The sequence below is a fragment of the Lissotriton helveticus genome, chromosome 1_1, assembly GCF_964261635.1.
Source record: "Lissotriton helveticus chromosome 1_1, aLisHel1.1, whole genome shotgun sequence".
In the NCBI taxonomy this organism is placed as follows: Eukaryota; Metazoa; Chordata; class Amphibia; order Caudata; family Salamandridae; genus Lissotriton; species Lissotriton helveticus.
This window is the reverse complement of record NC_136057.1, coordinates 93,293,675-93,313,484: the sequence shown is the minus strand read 5'-3', so window position 1 is coordinate 93,313,484 and position 19,810 is coordinate 93,293,675. Positions and strand designations below refer to the sequence as shown.

Sequence of the window (19,810 nt, the reverse complement as noted above, 5' to 3'; positions counted from 1 at the left end):
AGACGGGCTATGCGATCGGCAGAGCGTACCTGGAGATCAATTCCCTCGACATTGCATCTCAAAACTCTTAGGAAAAAGAGAAATGCATACTTCAGGAAAATAAAACGCTCAAAGTCAGAGTTCTTCAGAATCCAGCTAGACCAAGCTAAAAACCGTCCAAGTAAATTGTTCGAACTAATTCGATCTCAATCTAAGGAACAACCCCCAGCTGTCGACATTATCAGCACTACCCCTTCTTGTGAAGATTTCGCAGCTTTCTTCAACAATAAAACTGACAATATAAAGAGAGACCTCCGCAATGACGCAAGCCTGTACTCAATACCCAACTGCATAACACCCATTGAACTAAAAAACAATGCGACATGGTCATCCTTTGACACCTACTCTGAAGGAGAAATTGGCAGAATACTCAGCACTCTAAAACCATCCAATCACCTCACTGACCCTCTTCCTGCTAACGCCGTAAAAGACTTCATCCCTCTGCTACTCCCACTCTGGACTAAAATTATCAATAGTTCACTACAACAAGGAACCATCCCGGACTCCCTCAAAGTTGGTCAAGTTACACCTTTACTGAAGAAACCAACAGCCGACCCCACCGATCTAAACAACTACCGTCCGATTACCAACATTCCCACTCTCGCCAAGCTGCTAGAAAAATGCGTCCAACTGCAAATGACAAAGCACATAGAACAGTTTGATCTCCTCAACCCACACCAATCAGGCTTCAGAGCAGGGCACAGTACTGAAACCGCTATGACTCACATTATCGACGACGCCATCCAAATGTTAGATCAAAACAATACCTGCCTCCTCATCCTTCTTGATCTCTCTTCGGCATTCGACACAGTGAAACATGAGAGCTTACTCGAACTCCTAAAATCAAGAATGGGCCTATCTGGGACTGTGCTTCGCTGGTTCACTTCCTTTCTTCACAACAGGTCTCAAAAATTCAAGAGCAAAAACCTAATGTCTTCCCCAGTACCGGTATCGTTAGGCGTCCCTCAAGGATCCTGCTTATCCCCTACTTTGTTCAACCTAGTTATGGAACCTCTCACCACTCTGTTACAAGCATCCAATGTACACTTTCACATGTACGCCGATGACACTCAAATATATCTCAAGTTACAATCCCCCAAAGACATCCTGAGTCTGAATTCAACGATCAGAAGCACCCAAGCTTGGTTGGCTGACAACCACCTCAAACTCAATGCTATGAAGACTGAGTTCCTCCTAATCTCACCTCCCACGAAAATATCTTCCGCTCAAACATGGCTTAAGCACCTAACGGCACTCAATGTCCAACCGACCATCGTGGACTCAGCTAAATCCCTAGGCATAACACTAGACACAAACCTCAGCATGCAGCAGCATATCAGCAAGGCTACTAAGGGGGCGAACTTCCAAATAAACACCTTGAGAAAACTGAAACCCTTCCTCCCAGCAAAAGACTTCCAAACAGCAGTACAAGCTCTAGTCATCCCTCGCATAGACTATGGCAGCGTGGCCCTCTGCGGCCTCCCCCTAACGACAACTGCACCCCTAAGAGAGTCACTAAATGCGGCAGCAAGACTCATCACTGGATCAAAAAAGCATTCGCATATCTCTCCTGACTTCAAAGCCTTGAACTGGCTGCCTCTGGAAGCCAGAATTCAGCTGAAAATTGCCTGCATGACGCACAGGGCTATACACTTGAAATCACCCAGCTACCTCACTCATAAGTTGACAATCTCAGGTGGGTCCAGAACCACCAGGAGCACGAACAATCTTCTGCTGAAACCGCGAAGATTCCGGAAGGAAAAAACATACAAACGCTCCTTCTCTGGTATGGCGCCCAGGATCTGGAACGCACTTCCTCCTGAAACAAGACTCATCTCTTCCTCCCTTCTTTTTAAGAAAGAAGTTAAAAGTATCCTTATGGCTAAATACACTTGAACAATTTCGCGTGTTTTACATTAAGAACAGTATTACCAGTCTGGCGCTATGATATTGCCTATACATTCCTATGCACGTGTTTATTTACAGCGAGTGGATGGCCGACGCTCCAATTTTGCCTGCTACCTCGTACCTGTACTATACGTTATATGAGTACTATGTTATATACTATATTGGTGCTATGTACATGAACCTGTTGATGACTTACGCTCCAACTATGCCTGCTACCTCATACCTGTACTATACGTTATATGGGTACTATGTTATATACTATATTGGTGCTATGTACATGAACCTGGTGAGGACTTACGCTCCAACTATGCCTGCTACCTCATACCTGTACTATACGTTATATTGGTACTATGTTATATACTATATTGGTGCTATGTACATGATCATGTTGAGCTACCTCCCCACTATGCCCCCTTGTTCCCCTGCCCTCCACCTGCCTTTGTAAAGCGCTCTGTTATCTGCAAAGATCTTGTTCACGCTATATAAAACTCTCAAAATAAATAAATAAATAAACTGTTCTCTAATCTTTTCTCATACTGAGAAATGTTGGAAATTCACTCCTGACAAAGGCAGATGTAAACCTTCTTCCAGAGTTGGGAAAAAAGTGGTTGGAGGAAAAATGAACTTGCAAACACTCCGGTTTTCACATGAGCAAATCTACACATGCAAATTTGCTCATGCTAAAATGCAGTTAATAAATATTTTCTAGGTTTACTATTTCTTGCCCTACTTCTGGAAATTCTTGTGAATTCACGAAAGCCATGTAGCTGCACTTAATGCAAGGACATATACCAAAGGTTCACTTTTGAGACTTTCTTTAATAATTGGGCCCCACATTTTGGTCTGGCGTTAACCATGACCTTTTGTGTGTATTAAAATTCTCTCTCACTCTCTGTATTGGCTGGCTTCACTGAGAGTGACAGCAGTCTGCTCTTTCACAAGTAGTTTTGTTCAGTGGCAGTAACTAATTTGGCCGCGTGTGCTTTTTTGAGACCAAAAATATTTTTTGCTTTTATCAATGTTTGTTATAATGGTGAGGGCCCGCCAGCTCTCACATCAATAAGGTTTTACAAAAACCATGCCAAAACAAGTCACGCAATGCCAAATAAAAAGCTGACCACCAATTTCAGATCTACTGGCTTTCCCAATGCTTGTTTTGTTTACCATAATCTTATTGAAATTGGTTACACTGATTTTCCTATATGAATATTTTTGGGAAATACGAGCATGCATCAACACATTTAATAAATGATGCTGCAAAGAAATGGTACCTGAAATTTTACAGTAGTTTAGCAAATTGTTTTTTTTTCTTTCATTTTTTGGGTAACATTTTATATTGAAAGCAAAGAATCATTAATCTTGCTTTCAAGCTTCTGCAAATAATTGCATCTAATCAGAGAGCATTCTGGGAGCAATATGCATAACCTCATATTGCTAAACTTTGAAACCGTGTGTACACATTTTTATATTGGAACCACTGTCAGTAGTGCATCAGAACTTACATTTACTTAGAGCGCTCACTCTAAAAATAAAGGCTTTCAATTAATAAACCATAAACAAAACCATGAACAGCATTAACATATACACACACATATTAACTGAACTGCAGGCAGTGCCCTTCCCTGATTCTTAATGTGGTACTGCAAACTGGCAGCCAAAGGGTTTGTGCTGCAAGGGGTTGGGCCTACTTGTCCCAAGGACAAAATACACATTAAAACTTGTTGCCCTTGACCCCAAACAATATGTCCTGGGAGTCGGGCTATAGGAATTCCACATCCCTGCTACTCATCATATACGATTACAGTTTGCTCCGTGGCCGGCGCACGTGGTTATAGGCCCGTATTTGTATAATGAAATTTTCACAATAAAGGTTTTTAAAAGAAAACATGGTAGTAGTATATACATTGGTAAAGTTTTTAATAATAGTCACTGTTTTAGAATCATTAAAAGGCAAGTGAAATAAAGCAGACCAATTACATGAAGGGTAAAAGGTATAATACGAAGGAACGCAGTAAAGATAAATGGTCAAGGGCTGTTGTGTTTTCTATTCCTGCAACATAAAGTGATCGATAAGAATCTCATATTCAGGCGTATCGGCGACTAAGACAGCAGGTCGACCCTCTTTTGCTCAACGGCTCCGTCATGGGACGAAGAAACGCTCTTTTTCTCGAAAAAAGAATATATTTTACTTGCAGGACAGTTGTAAATTTTCCGGGAAAGTACATTAGCCTGGAACATTATAACATATATTTAAGAAAAAATAATGTTCGGAAGTAATAAAAAGCGTAATTTTTAGGTCATATGACCAAGCCTTTCATCATTAGAATAAGAAAAGTAAAATGAACCAATGAAAAGTTTTATTAACAAGTCACATGACCTGTTATGCTTACGTTACGCGCTGCGCGTCGCGCCCCGGATGACTTCCGGATGCGCTAACGCGGCGCGTCATATGACGCATTACGCGACAACGCAGGTCCAGAATATAGTCAAAATGTCTCCACCAACCAGCGGTCGGAACACAACCCCTTTCAGCAGGCTAAATAGTTCTGTTAAATGACAACAGAAGGGACAGGCAACAAGAACCATTAGTCAAAGAGGGGAGGGCTAGTTCTTCTCTACCGGGTTACATTGGGGCGCTACCGGAACTGATCGAATTGGTAGTCTACAGTGTTTCTGGATGTTTCAGACTGAAGCTGGGGTTAGCATGAGAGCAGCACCATTTCGTAGCTCCGTCGTGGCCATTCCGCAACCAATCATGGCAGCCGCTCTTTATCGTTATTTTGGGCGGGGTGGGTGGCGGAGCCGAGCTGTTTTGCAGCCATCATTGTGTGGAGTTCAGTTCATTTCACTAGTTTTGTATTTGTCATGAGGGGTTGTTCCTAATGTTTCTATTTTAGCGAGGTCAAAAAGAGATCCCATTAGTGGCCTACTGATTTTCTCGATTCCTTTTCTTTTTTTTTTTACACGATTTTTCGTTATCTGCAAAGACTAAACAGAGTATTGCGACTCTGTGTTTGTTTGTAAATAGAGAATGAACCAAAGAGAACCAATTCTAAAACAGTAAATACTTGGATAACAATCAATCAAATGGAGAGAGAAGCAGGCACGACGTATTACAACGGGGGCGCGATATATAGTTAGTGCAACTAACTATATATGGAATTTCAATGGTTTTGTGTGAGTAAAATAAGGTTTTTTAAATGCTAATTCCTAACTATATATGGTCTATAACCTATGGTTTTTTCAGTGAATTTTCAAGGTTTTGTAAATGCTAATTCCTAACTATATATGGTCTATAACCTATGGTTTTTTCAGTGAATATATATATATATATATATATATATATATATATATATATATATATATATATATATATATATATATATTACCTACTGGCGGTCGCCAGTAGGTATATATAGTTAGGATTTTTTCTCTATGGGATTTTTGAAAATTCTATGTCTAATAACTTTGGCGTTTGTGGACGGAATTGGCTGAAATTTTCAGGAAAATGGCACATTTTGTTTCTGAGCAGCCCTTGAAAATTTGGGGGGGGTTCGTCAAGGGGGGGCCGAGAAAAAAGGGGGGTCCCAAAACGTGTTTTTAACATTGAGTTTTCCATAGGGCGGTTGGCCTCACTTTTAGCCCGAACGGCTGAATGGATTTGCACGAAACTTGGCAAAATTGTAGGGACTGGTAGCCCGATGTGCCTTTTGTAGGTTTCAATATATGTGCTCCAGTGGATTTTGAGAAATTAACGTTTAAAAAAAGATATATATCTGTAACAGCGGACCGGGCAGCGGCCCAGGACGCGTACTTTTCGCGCAACGGAGCTTTGTGAAGCGAAGCTGATTGGTTCTCTGGCGTCTGTCAACATTCCAAACAGTCCGTAGCGGCCGCCATCTTGTCTCTCGGTAGGATCGAGAGACAAGAGGAGGCCAAAGCGAAGGGGCAAATGACCATAAGGGGGCATAGTAGATCCTCGCTGACCCCCTAGGTTTGATGTGGAGGTTTTAAAAGGGCCCCGCGGGGCAAAAAAAAAAAATAATAATAATAATCGAACGGCTGAATGGATTTGCACGAAACTTGGTAAAATATTAGGGACTGGTAGCCCGATGTGCCTTTGCTAGGTCTCAATATATGTGCTCCAGTGGATTTTGAGAAATTAACGTTCAAAAAAAGATATATATCTGTAACAGCGCTCCGCTTCGCGTACTTTTCGCGTTACGGAGCTTTGCGAAGCTGATTGGTTCTCCGGCGTCTGTCAACATTCCAAACAGTCCGTAGCGGCCGCCATCTTGTCTCTCGGTAGGATTGAGAGACAAGAGGAGGTCAAAGCGAAGGGGGAAATGACCATAAGGGGGCATAGTAGATCCTTCCTGACCTCTTAGGTTTGATGTACCATTTTGCCAAGTTTGGTGTAATTCCGTTCAGCCATTCAGGCTGTAGACGTATGTAAATGTCCTATGGAAAATTGCATGGGGAAAACACATTTGAAAGTGTTGAAATTTAGAACCAATTAAAATGTTACTTTGGTTTGTATTTGTGTGTGATGAAAGTTAATTGGTTATGTATATATGTCAAATGAGAGGAAACCACAGCCATTTTGTGATACTACTGTCTGAGGTACATTTGTGAGGAATTTTTGGTGGTGAATTTCTGGTGTTTGATTTACACAGTACTAACACTTTTCCTACTTTTAAAAAGGTGAGTTGTTAATTTGTAAGGGGAACTATGTTGTACACTTGAAGATAATTTGAAAAATGTTTTCTGTTATTTATTTGCAGTCCTTCTGTTATACTAAATACTTGATAACGTTAGTTTTATATTATGTATTACTAAAAACGATAAATGAAAGTGATTATTTTTTTCTGCAATTTACAGCAAGCAATTTCAAAATAAAATGGCTCACAATGAAGAGACCGTGGCAATTTCTTTTGAATTGTCCACTACATTGATTGAAATTGAGAGCACCAATAATGAAATATTGTCACAAGGAGGACATGACTTGTATGATTCCATTAGATTGATTGAAATGGACAGCACCAAGAATGAAATATTGTCACAAGGAGATGACTTGAATGATTCCACTACGTTGATTGAAATTGAGAGCAGCAATAATGAAATATTGTCACAAGGAGGAGATGACTTGTATGATTCCATTAGATTGATTGAAATGGACAGCACCAATAATGAAATATTGTCACAAGGAGGAGATGACTTGAATGATTCCACTACATTGATTGAAATTGAGAGCACCAATAATGAAATATTGTCACGAGGAGATGACTTGAATGATTCCACTACATTGATTGAAATTGACAGCACCAATAATGAAATATTGTCAGAAGGAGGAGATGACTTGAATGATTTTTTTGATCAATCTCTTGATGGCGAATTTATCGAGTGTTTGGAGACCATAGAGTTACAAGAATCATTATTGGAGACTTTTCATGAGGACATTGCTGATGAGGACATGTTACTAGTTCTTTCAAATTTAGAAAATTCTGAAGAATAAATGTATATTTAGAAATCAAAAATTGTTTGAGACATTATTCATTTTTATTTTTAATTTATGAGGTTGTAGCGAAGTGATTGTAGTATAAAATGAGACTTATAGTATAGCGTGCAACATTTTTATGTTACATGGTAAGTTTACTCATATTTACTTCCCTTCTGCCACTATATTATCTCCAATGTGTATTTGACATCTCTTCTTCATCTCCGGCCTCCTTTCTCTCACTGTGTGTCTCCGATGCATCTTATCGCTGCTATTTTGTGTAATTACAGAAGAGAGTAAAATAAAATAGTTCGGAACGTGAAAAGGGGGCAAAGTAGAGTACTCCTCACCCCCTAGGCCTTTTTAGGCGGTCCCAAAAGGATCAGTTTCTGCTTTCCTGAGAGATTATGGTATGAGTTCCATATACCACAATAACTTGCATTACAACATGCAAGATATCTATCTCCTATTACCAACTTTTGGAGATATTCGCGCTAAGCGCGAATATCTCCAAAAAGTAACACCTGCCCTGAGCAGTTCTTAGCCATGTTATCCAATGGGAGGTGGATAACATGGCTAAGAGCATTAGCTCGGTAATGTATGAATATCGCTGAGTTTTTAGCGATATTCATGCATTGCGGCCGTTTATTATCGCATTTGTGATAAACCTTGATAATAGCAAGGTTTATCTTCGATAATTTCTGATGATGCTTAGCGGTAAAAAATTCGTTGGTAAGCATCGTTAGCGATAAATATCGCTTAACTTTGGTAATATGCCCCAACGTCTGTTAACGTTCGATTCGAAGGAAATGAGGAAGTGTTGAAAAACATTGTCTGCGCCATCTTGCTTTTTTTGAAATGCCACACTTTTGTCGTGCACGGCAGCCATTTTAGATGTCTTGACCAGACCCACTCTCTGCACGCTGTCGATTCGTAGCATGGCTCCTCACCCTCGCAAGCATCTTCCCCAGGCACTGGTCACCCCCGCTCTCTGTCTTATGCATGGGCAATAAACCTCCCCCCATCTGCGCTGCTCTTCCCTGAGAATCACACTGTGCCCGCCCGACACCTCCCTTTCGCCCTATTCACTACCGCACCCTCTGACACTCCTCTTCCTCTGTGTCCGATTGTCCAGGCTATCAGCTAGCCCTGCAGATGTAGTTTATGGCCCCAGCTGTAAAGAATCACCCCTCTTCAAAGGAGTTATAGTAGATCAAGGCCCACACCCGATGAGATCCGTCACACCACACGTGTTCCTACTATCTGAAAACTATCCTGTATTGTGATTGGGGAGGGGACAGAGCCTGAAGCGGAAGATTCCAGGAATGACTCTTTGTACATCAAAGTTTTTACAATTATGTGTCACATTAAAAATATATAGCACTCCAACAAAGTAGTAGGAATATAAAACTTTAATAACATATAAATATATACAACAAAACAAAAACAGTAAAAACATTTAAACAACGAAGAGACCGTGGCAATTTCTTTTGAATTATCCAATAGATTTATTGAAATTGACAGCACCAATAATGAAATATTGTTGTCAGTAGCGGTCTGTTGTGCGAATAGTTCCAAGGCAGCAGAACGCGCTGAAATCTAGATGGCACGAAAGTGATGTCTAGCAAGTTGCCGCCCAGCAAATAACGGCGTGGGGCGCCGCGGGGGTGAGTGAGTCCAGTAGGCACCACAGCTATTCTTAGCGGCATTGCAGAATTACTGCTGGGGACAATGCCTGTGCTGTAGCAGGGTCACAGCAGAAACAAAAAGGATTCTGTTGAAGATGTTGTTGGTTTTCAATTTGAAAACAGTTCTGGTGTCAACTGCTATGCTATTGTAGTGGTTAATGTTTTGTTTTCTCTAGAAAATGTAAAAGAGGGGGAGGCAGTCCAAAGTTCCGTTAAAAGGGCAAAGGAAAGGATCGGTGGTTTGAACTATCAGTCAAAAAGGGGAGGGGGTGCAACAATTTTTCCTACCGGGTCACACTGTGCTTTCACCGGAAGTGAGGTCTGCAGGATTCTAGTAATTCAAAGTGAGGCTGGCGCCGACGTCCCGCGGATACAGTTTCGTCACTCCACGGGTGATCATGGCAGTCATTCCCCATCGGGGGTCGGAGACTCCCGCGGCTCCTCTAGAATCTTCAAGGTCGTGGAGGACTACGGTGGTGGAGTCAACCAGTGACCGGGCCATTTCTTTATGCTGGGCCCGCTCTTGCCAGGTCGACCGCCATTTTGAGAGTTCGGTAGCTACTGGCGATCGCGGGGTCAAATGAGCGGACGGGCTCCACCCTGCCGGGCGAGACGTTGCAGCATAGCCACAGTGGAAGAACCCTTTTCCGGGCGCCTGGAGCGCTGAGGGTGCAGCTGGGAAGCCTCCACCTGGGGAGGCGGGAGAGGCCTGTTCGCACCGTCTCTCCCTCCCAGTGCACCCCACGGCGTCTCGCTTGAGATTTGTTATGGCCGGACCAGGCGATGAGGACGAGGGGGGGGGGGGTCGGAGGCATGTGCAAGACATCCCCCCCCCAGTGTTGTCGCAGCCATTTTTCAAGAAAGAAGAAGTGTCCCGTCCGTCTTCGGGCCGGGCTTCCGGTAGATGTCGGCCGGACGCCCCTGGCTCTGGCCCCATTAACGGGTTTCTTGGTTTATTGGCTGCAGCCGGATCCCGTCGGCCTCGGCCCCCCGACCGTTGGTGGCCGGACCGGAAGAGCATGTGGCGGGACTACCTGCAACTCTCAAGGGCCACCGCGGCCGGACTGGGAGAGAGAGGGGAGGGTCGAGGAGACATTCCCCCCCCCCTGCAACTGTTCAGCGTTGTAAAGGCAATCCCCTGGCCGGGTCCCGCTGGTCTCGGCCTCTCCTCCGGCTACACCCTACGTTAGGATCTCCTGGCCGAGGCGTGGCAGCAGGACCTGCTTTATATGGGCTGCTCCCGGCTGGGCGTAGCCGGAACCCTGCCCCACCTTGGAAGTTTCCAGAGTGGGGGCGGATGTTCTACTGACTTGCATTTTCCCTAGTCTATCGATTTTTTGGGCGTGGCAGGCGGTGGGACAGCGAGGGGTGATTTGGTTTCTCTTACTGTTTTTCTGGTCTCTCACCACTGGCATATTTCTAACGTTTTCTTGTTTCTAGGACATTAATAGGTTTTATCATTACGTTATGTTATCGTTTCTTTGTTCGTTGTTTAATAAAAGTTCATGTTCATCAGTGGCCTACTGATTTTCGATTTCCTATTCTTTTCTTTCCAGGTTGTTTCATGCTAAAGTTTCTGTTAACAGGATACAGTGATCACTTCGTTATTATTGCATATGTCTTTTTCACTAGGGGTGCTCTCTGGTCGGGCCAGATGACGTATGTCTAGTAAATGGTCCGGGTGAAACAGGTGCATCAATCAGTGGGGAGTAGATAGGCATGACAGATTACAACGGGGGAGAAAGGTCCGCATTACGTACCCTTTCACTACTTGCAAAGATTTTCCTACGTTTATTTGCAAACAGGGAATACCTCCAAAAAGAACTAATTCCCAAACAGTCAATGTTCGGACAATCAATCAATCAATGAGGAATGAAATAGGTACGACGTGTTAAAGGCTTGCGTTACCTACCCTTCACTATCTGCAAAGGGAGAGAGAATATTCCTATTCTTCCTCGTTTGCAGGCAGAGAAGATCCTTAAGAGAACCAACTTCGAACAATTCAATGCTCGATTCAAACAATCAACAAGGGGTACTGTGAACACAAATGAACGCCGCTTATGTACATACGCATTGCTATTTTCAACAGGTTGTTCCTAATGTTTCTATTTTAGCGAGGTCAAAAAGAGATCCCATTAGTGGCCTACTGATTTTGCTCGATTCCTTTTGTTTTTTTACACGGTTTTTCGCTATCTGCAAAGACTAAACAGAGTATTTTGACTCTGTGCTTGTTTGTAAATAGAGAATGAACCAAAGAGAACAATCAATCAAATGGAGAGAGAAGCAGGCACGACGGATTACAAAGGGGGCAAAGGGCTGCGTTAACTACCCTTCACTATCTGCAAAGAGAGAGTACTCCTAATAGAAATGAGGGGTGGGGGGTAGCATTCAAAGCAGATCAGTGTGCATAAACACGAAAATGTTTTTACTTACCACGTACTTGACATTCGACAGCTTATGATATTTGCTATTAAAAAACCATTGAAATTCACTGAAAAAACCATAGGTTATAGACCATATATAGTTAGGAATTAGCATTTACAAAACCTTGAAAATTCACTGAAAAAACCATAGGTTATAGACCATATATAGTTAGGAATTAGCATTTAAAAAACCTTATTTTACTCACACAAAACCATTGAAATTCCATATATAGTTAGTTGCACTAACTATATATCGCGCACCCGCAATCCACTGCTGATGATGTCACATATTACATCATTCATGACATGGTCAGTGACATCACTGATGGCATCACTGATGACATCTCAAATGACATCACTGATGATATCTCATTTGACATCAATGGTCACATCAATGATGATATCATTAATGTGACAATACAATGCATCTCCTCACACTTTAATATAACCTCTGTTACACCCAGTGTTAAATACAGAGTATAATTTTTGAAACCATTGACACACCAATACTAGTTACTACATACGCACTCACTGATTCCTACGTCTACACACACATTCACTCATTCACCCATACAATCATTCATACATACAATCACTCATCTTTACAACACTATCATATGCACTCATACACCTATACAGACACTCACACTCTGCCACTCATCCATGGAGTTACTCACACACCTAGTCAGTCCTGTAAAGAATCAATCACAGTTCCATTTTCTAATCTACACAGTTAAACATAGAGTACCTTACATTTTAAAACATATACTAACACATACTTACTCTCTTATAGAATCACTGATACAAGTACACATTGATCTGCACAGAGTCACACACCTCCCAGCCAGCCATACACACACTCAGTCTCCCATACAAATACTTGTGCAACCAATCAATAACCCATATAGCTACTTATATAGCTACTGATCAACACATGCAGCAGCTTGCACAACAACAGACATGCTGATGCACACTTTCAGACAGTTTAGTCACTAACCCGTGCATTTAGTAAGACGCATTTAATCACTCACTCATACAGTCAATCACGCACCTACTAAAACCTTCATTCAGACACTTATACATCCACTCATTCTTCAATATGTAAAACATATTTAAACTTTACAGAAACACATAATCACTGGATGTTGTCATCAGTGATGTCATTTGAGATGTCATCAGTGATGTCATCAGTGATGTCATTTGAGATGTCATCAGTGATGTCATCAGTGATGTCACTGACCATGTCATGAATGATGTAATATGTGACATCATCAGCAGTGGATTGCGGGTGCGCGATATATAGTTAGTGCAACTAACTATATATGGAATTTCAATGGTTTTGTGTGAGTAAAATAAGGTTTTTTAAATGCTAATTCCTAACTATATATGGTCTATAACCTATGGTTTTTTCAGTGAATTTTCAAGGTTTTGTAAATGCTAATTCCTAACTATATATGGTCTATAACCTATGGTTTTTTCAGTGAATATATATATATATATATTGAATGGGATTCTGTAATCCCTGTATAAATGGCAGTCTCTAATTTCTTTATAATCAGGAATCTGTGACACACCAAGTCAGTGATTATGAAGAAAAGACCTCGGAACTCGGCTTTGATAAGTTATTACAGTCGAGTTCTGAGGGCACAATGTCTGCTGCCAGCACCAGCAGCTGATGTGAAAGGAAGGTCAAGTCATGAAGCATAATTGAAGCAGTCGTTTAAAGCAACACACAGAACATTGCTTTTATTACTTCTGCTTTATGTAACTAGCTTACTAAGAAAAGCAGAGGGAATATGTTTATTAGTTTCCTTAGATAAAGGAAGGGTGGAATCTTTCTGCATGTTTCTACACGTTCCGAGCTACTGCAGCTTTTTTTTAAATGGACTTTTATTGAACTGTTTCTAATATCCTTTTGCAACAATTATCTAACAGTTTTTATGTTTACTTTTGCACAAGAGGTTTTATGTTCATTCTTCATATTTGCACACATGTTAGCTGCTGCATATGTAGGAGCTACTGCACCAAGGTTTGTGGGAAAGGTGATAGTGTGACCATGTATTATACAAGATAAAGTACCACCTGGTGCATATTATAAGATTATTGCAAGTCACCTCAGAGTTCCATAACCTTATAAAGGAACTCTGCCTTCTACCTCGTTCCTCTATATGGTTATGGAACACCTTGTTGACTTGCAATATCCTTTTAAGTTGCGGCAGGGGGTACTTTATCCCTAATATATTTTTACTGAATAAGATAAAGTGAAGTTATAGTTGGCTCTGTTAAAACACCTCAATGGGTCCTTAAAAAAAATCAGGAATTCACTTAAAAACAAGGGTAAAGTGTATTCATGGTAAATACTTAAAACCGAACAAACTCCTGAAATTTGCAAATTATGGTTAGAACCACAATCCATAACTCACACGACGGGTGTACAAACCCAAACTCAGCATGTTACCTGTGATGATGCAATGACATTTTACATAGTTAAAGAGTTTGCTAGAGGCAGGATACTGCTGTATTTATTTTATTTTTTTATTTAAAAAGTTTTATATAGCGCTGGCAAGACCCAGAGGTATCAGAGCGCTTTAAATGAGTAAGATGATATAAAGAAAACAAGGCATACAAGTAGATAAAAGATAATGAAATAATATGCAAAATATACAAATCAAAATAGATAAACAGGTGCAAGAGCTATACACTTCAAGTAATTAAGTAGGTGATGTTAAGGAAATTGACAAATAATTGGACAAATATAACATGGTGATTGGGGATCAAGTGCAGGTCACAGGTTAGGACCCCCAATAATAATTGGGCCAATGTGGCATACACGTAGCTAAGGAATAATGAAGACAAATCAAATAGGTAAACAGGGGCAAAAGCTATACATTTCAGGTAATTAGGTAGATGATGTTCAGGAAATGGACAGATTTTACTGGCCAAATATAACATGGTGCTTGGAGATCAAGTGCAGGTCACAGGTTAGGACCCCCAATAATAATTGAAGAGGTGGATTTTTAGGTCTTTTTTGAAGCTGAAATACGAGGGGTTCCAGCGCAGGTTTTTAGGGAGGGCATTCCAGATGATAGGGGCATTACCAGAGAAGGAGCGTGATTGAGTGGATTTCTTTTTATGCAGTGGTGGGATTAGGAGGAGGGTGTTGGTGCTTTTCAGAGGTTGTGTGGTCCCGCAATGAGGAGTTTCTTTGAGAGGTACTGCGGAGTGTTTTGGTGGAGGACTTTATGAGTAATGCAGGCAGATCTGCCTTCAATAGGGAGCCATTTGAGAGATTTGAGAGCCGGGGATAGATGATCGAAGCGTTTGCAGTCTGTGATGAGCCTGGCTGCAAGGTTGAGCACCCCTTTGATTGGAGCAAGGTGGACCTTGGGGATTCCGTTGAGGATGGCATTACCATAATCAATATGTGAAAGAACAAGTGACTGAACTACACGTTTAAAGTCATTGGTGGGTATAAAGGGTTTGATTTTCTTGAGGTGACGGAGAGTGAAGAGGGCTCCTTTAGCAGAGTTTTTGATGTGGACGTTAAGGGTTAGGGTGTTGTCGACAGAGATACCAAGAGATTTGACGGAGCTGGACAGGGTGAGCGAGCAGTTGTGTGCATTAAGGTCAGAGATCCAGAATTAAACGGGGAGGGGGTTATTTTTAGTGGAAAAGAGAATGATTTTTGTTTTATTAGGATTAAGTTTGAGATGATTCGAATGGAACCAGGTTTGCAACTTGGTGAGGGTGTTGTTCAGGTGTAGTACGTCATTGTGAGTTTTAATCTTGTAATAGATTGGGTGTCATTGGGTGTCATTGGCGTAGAGGTGGTAGTTGATGCCTGCTTGTTGGTGAGGAGTTCCATAAAGAGGTTAAAGAGGGAGGGAGAGAGAATAGATCTTTGGGGGACTCCAAGGGAGAGAGGTGTGGGGTTAGAAAGACCGTTTTGGATTTTGATTTGTTGAGTTCTGTGTTGTAGGTAGGAGACAAACCATTTGTTCGTAGAGAGAACATTGCTACTTTTATCTTCCCTTAAAACAATTAACTCTCTTTACTGAGCTAGAGGTTGGGTGGTGAACTCACAAATGAGACATAACCAATCACGTAGTGTATCTGTCTACCATGAGGAGGTGTGCGCTCTTGGAGAACCCTGCAGTGACCAGAACATCACTGGTCAGCCCTGCTGTTGAGGTTGAATACAGACTAGGATTTTTATATCAGGAACTGGAGACGACTGCGTCTTACCCAATGTAACTGTGCAACAAGAAACAGTTCCCTCTCTAGACTGCGCATGTCGGCTATTCTCAATGACCACTGCGTTACCTGCATCCGACTATTACATGTGATTCTGGCCAGTAATTCCCCCCATGAATAGCGTTATTTCCAGTTCCTCAGCCTGGAATAGGGACGGACAAGAGCTACTGGCCTATTTGTTTCATGCAGAGTCCCATAACCAGGCCTGTTTCTGCACAGGAAGGATGCAGTCCTGTGTGGAAACAGAGAAGAGTGCGGGACACATCTGCACCCTGTGTACTCATACTCGGGGGGTAAGTATCGCTCAGTGGGTTCCATCCAAGCCAAAATTATCCCCTCGGAGACTTACTAAAATACGCATTTTGAAGAGGTTACATGTGTTATTTGCACTCCGAGAGTCCATTTATAGTGAAACACATACCTGGGGTAGCTTCGAAAAGGAATAAATGGGATTTTGTATTTCCTATCTCCATTGAGTCTTCATCTGCAGTATTTGTATCCAGTCCTAGGAATGATGGAAGCACAGACTGACGCTCCTCAGGACAGGGAGGTTCTAGCTTGTACTTTTGATCTGAACCCGGTGCATCTGCACAGGTCTGTTCTAGCTTGTCTTTCTGCTCTGGTTCCTGTGCTTCAGGGCGCATTGGTTCAAGCTCGTAGTTCACGTTTGGATCCTGCGCATGAGGAAGTTCCTGCTTCAAGCATAGGTGTTGCTGGAGGCACTGGGTTTGTTGTGACCCCACACCACCGAAAGAAAACAGCCAGGACTCTAAGTGTTCGTCTGATGACATCCCATCAGGTGACACTGGTTGTAGTCTGCGGTTCTCCTGGGGATCTTGGAAATCAAAACACATCAATTCTTCTTCCAAGTGATCATCAGGTCTTTTCCCATCTGGTAGCGCGGGTTGTATACAGTGGTTTTGCTGTTGTTCGTGTCCTTCTGGAAATAGCGGGTGTGGGCAGAGTTTCTGTTTTTGGTCCCAGCTATTAGCAGACAATGGGGATGGTTCTTGCTTCAGGGGCTCATCTGGTTCTCTCTTTTCTGGGAAGGCTGACTGTACGCTTTGGTCTTGCTGTGGTGTCTGCCCATCAACAAATTCGTACTGAAGACACCGATTTGTCCCCAGTGATCTGCCTGGAGGATCTGTATGAGGGCACCTAGATAGAGTACAATCCAGCTGTAGTCCATTTCCATCTGGAAACCCAGGTTGCATGCACTGGTCTTGCTGCGACTCGTGTACATCTGGAAACCCTGGTTGAAAGCACTGGTCTCGCTTCGACTCGTGTACCTCTGTAAAATCAGGTTGAAAGCACAGGTCCTGCTGTGACTCGTGTACATTTGAAAACACTGGTTGCATGCTCTGATCCTGCTGTGGTCCATGTAGATCTGGCAACAGTGGCTGTAGACAAATGCTTGGCTCCTCTGGACGCACTTGAACATGAGTTGGCGAGGAGAGCGTACAATCCTGCTTTGGTGCATGCCCATCAGAGAACACCGACTGAAGACACAAGCTCGGTTCACCTGGACTACCAGGTTGAGGTGTCGCAGGAGACTGGCTAACAGCACAATCTCGAATGCTCGCCGGACAGACCACCTCCAAAGACACTGCACCATTATCTAGGAAACCTAGATCCTTTTCTATCCAGATTTTCTTAATCAGCCCAGCGACTCTGGAAGGTACGTCCTCCACAGTATTCATCAAGTTCTCCAGTTTGGCTTCCAACTCTTCCAACATGGATAAAAGGATAATGTGCGGCAGGTTCTCTGACAGCAGTTCCTTGTCCTGGTCCCTCTGGGCATCATTTCGGGATCTCAAAGCTGAGACGTCAAGGACAGGAAAAGATGGGACTGTGGCTCTTACGGATTCACGTGAACACTGCGCTTTCGCTTTCTTTTCTGGAGCCCGTCTTCTCCCCATTCCGGTAAATTGATGTTCAAGTCTCAAGTGTCTGCAGAGGAGAGGAAAAGAGGAAAGACAACATGTTATCACAGGACAACTCTGTCAAAATACTCCTTCCTGTCTCACCAACCCCAGTGTGATCAGAGACTGTTGCTCATTCTAAAATCAGAAAAAAATGGAATCATTAAATTTCACAATAAACGCAACATAGATCATATATTATGAAACGCACGGATTTGAAATGTGTTTCCAACATTATGTCTGTTCCTTGGTCTGCTCAAATTGTACACTGTGCTACCAAAAAAAGAGAATATTATAACTGCCTTGCAGCAATCGAAGGTTTATAATACTGTAGCAGACAAGACTGCGCTATCGTTCTCACTTGCAATGTACAGCTCTCTTTTGCAATATTCGGTTCAGTGACAGAGGCACACGCCAACATACCAAACCTCCACAGGATCTACAAAATGCTTCTTATGTCATTGCATATATAAAGAGCATGTTCAATCTGAGGTTTCTTGGAACTGAATCAGAAATACATAAAAGAGGAGAAAACAAATCAGACCCGGAAGAATCTAGTATGAATAGGCTTGTGGGTTGTCAGATTTCTGGGAAAACACTTGAAGTTGGATTCAAAATGGATTTAGCCGGTAGAGAGCTCTGGATGGAAGGAGCTTGTTCCACAAAGCTGCGTCCACCTGATCTGATCTTCTATAAATTCAGAATAGAAAGAAAATTCAAGTGAGGAGATCTCTGCTTTTGTAAGGGTGTTTTACCTGGCACCAATGGCGTGGGTCTCCCTTCCATTTTTGCTGTTGCCTCATGTATTTTTGCTGGTGTTAGATGCTTTGGGCACTGTGCCACTGCTGTCCAATGCCACAGTGCAAGCGCTCCCTGTTGTAAATTGATGTATTGATTAGTGATTCCATGATTGGATGTTTGGTTTACTTGTCAGACCCTAGTACAGTGCACGGAGTGTGCCCAGGGTGTGTAATCCAAATGCTGCTGGTGGGCCTGGAGCACTGGTTGTGCAACCCACAGAAGCAGCCATGTAAAATATGTCTAAGGTCTGCCATTGCAGAGCCTGCATGCAGTCTGGTACTGTCATGCTGACTGGGCAAGTGCACCCACTTGCCAGTCACTAACCTTCCCTTTTCTTCATATCAGTCACCCCTATGGTAGGCCCCAAGGCAGGGTGCATTGTAAGAATAAGGTCGGGCAAGCCCTGATGTGTGTGGCATGTCCTACTAGTGAATTACCGCCATTTTCGTGTTTCACTATTGCAAGGTTACCTGTTCTCTATAGGCCAGAATGGGCTGTTAGATTATTACACGTTTATAATCCTAACAGACTCAGAGAACATGGTAGAAATTCGAGTTTAGTACGCCTGAACTCAGAATAATACAATACATCTTTTAGTCAAGTTTATTTTAATATTCTGTGTTTGCAAATACCACTTTGAGAAAGTAGGTATTTGCTTGTCTAACCATTCAAACCTGCCTCTGCTAGGTTGTGTATTCCTTTGTCTGGTTTTGTGAGTGACAGGGCTGGGGGATTCCAAGAGACAGGCTGAGTCACCCAGTGGTGAATAGAGAGATCTGGAGGGAGGAGTTGCACCTGAACCTTGAATAGGGCTGTGCATGCCTTCTACAATGCTGGCTCCACCTCCTGGGGAGCGGCTGATGTCTCTGCCCTGCACACTGAAAGAAGAGAAGGAGTCCTGTAAACAAAGTGCTCCAGGACTGTACTTGCCTTCCACAATGCTGGCCCCACCTCCTGTGGGGCGTCTGATGTGCCTGCCCTGCACTGTGAAAGGAAAGGAGAAGTCAGAGTGCTTCAGAATTGGTTTGGACTGGGCAAAGGCCCCTATTCCCTCAGAGACCAAAGGATTTTGGGGTATAATTATTGGGACCCTGATCCCATGAAATTAGATCACTTTTGGATTACAAGAAGAATCCTTTACTGACGAGAGGAACCTGAAGAAACTGAGGAGAGACTATTCCCAAGCTGAACTGCTGCTTGGGGGATTGGCCTGCAGTGGTTGCCTTACTGCCAAAGGAAGGAGAAAGGAACTCTGTGTACTTTGCTTTCAACTTGTGA

The 19,810-nt window shown here is 42.6% G+C and overlaps 1 protein-coding gene across 1 annotated transcript in view; it reads right to left on the bottom strand.

The window, feature by feature from the left end:
* The window catches only part of LOC144758940 (uncharacterized), a 111,228-nt gene that overhangs the window by 59,337 nt on the left and 32,081 nt on the right, over positions 1-19,810 (bottom strand). The window contains exons 2-3 of the mRNA XM_078646458.1: positions 17,841-17,869; positions 16,231-17,759 (exon numbers count right to left, since the gene is read on the bottom strand). Of these exons, the coding sequence (XP_078502584.1) occupies positions 16,231-17,759; positions 17,841-17,869 (1,558 nt within the window). The remainder of the gene's footprint in view (positions 1-16,230; positions 17,760-17,840; positions 17,870-19,810) is intronic.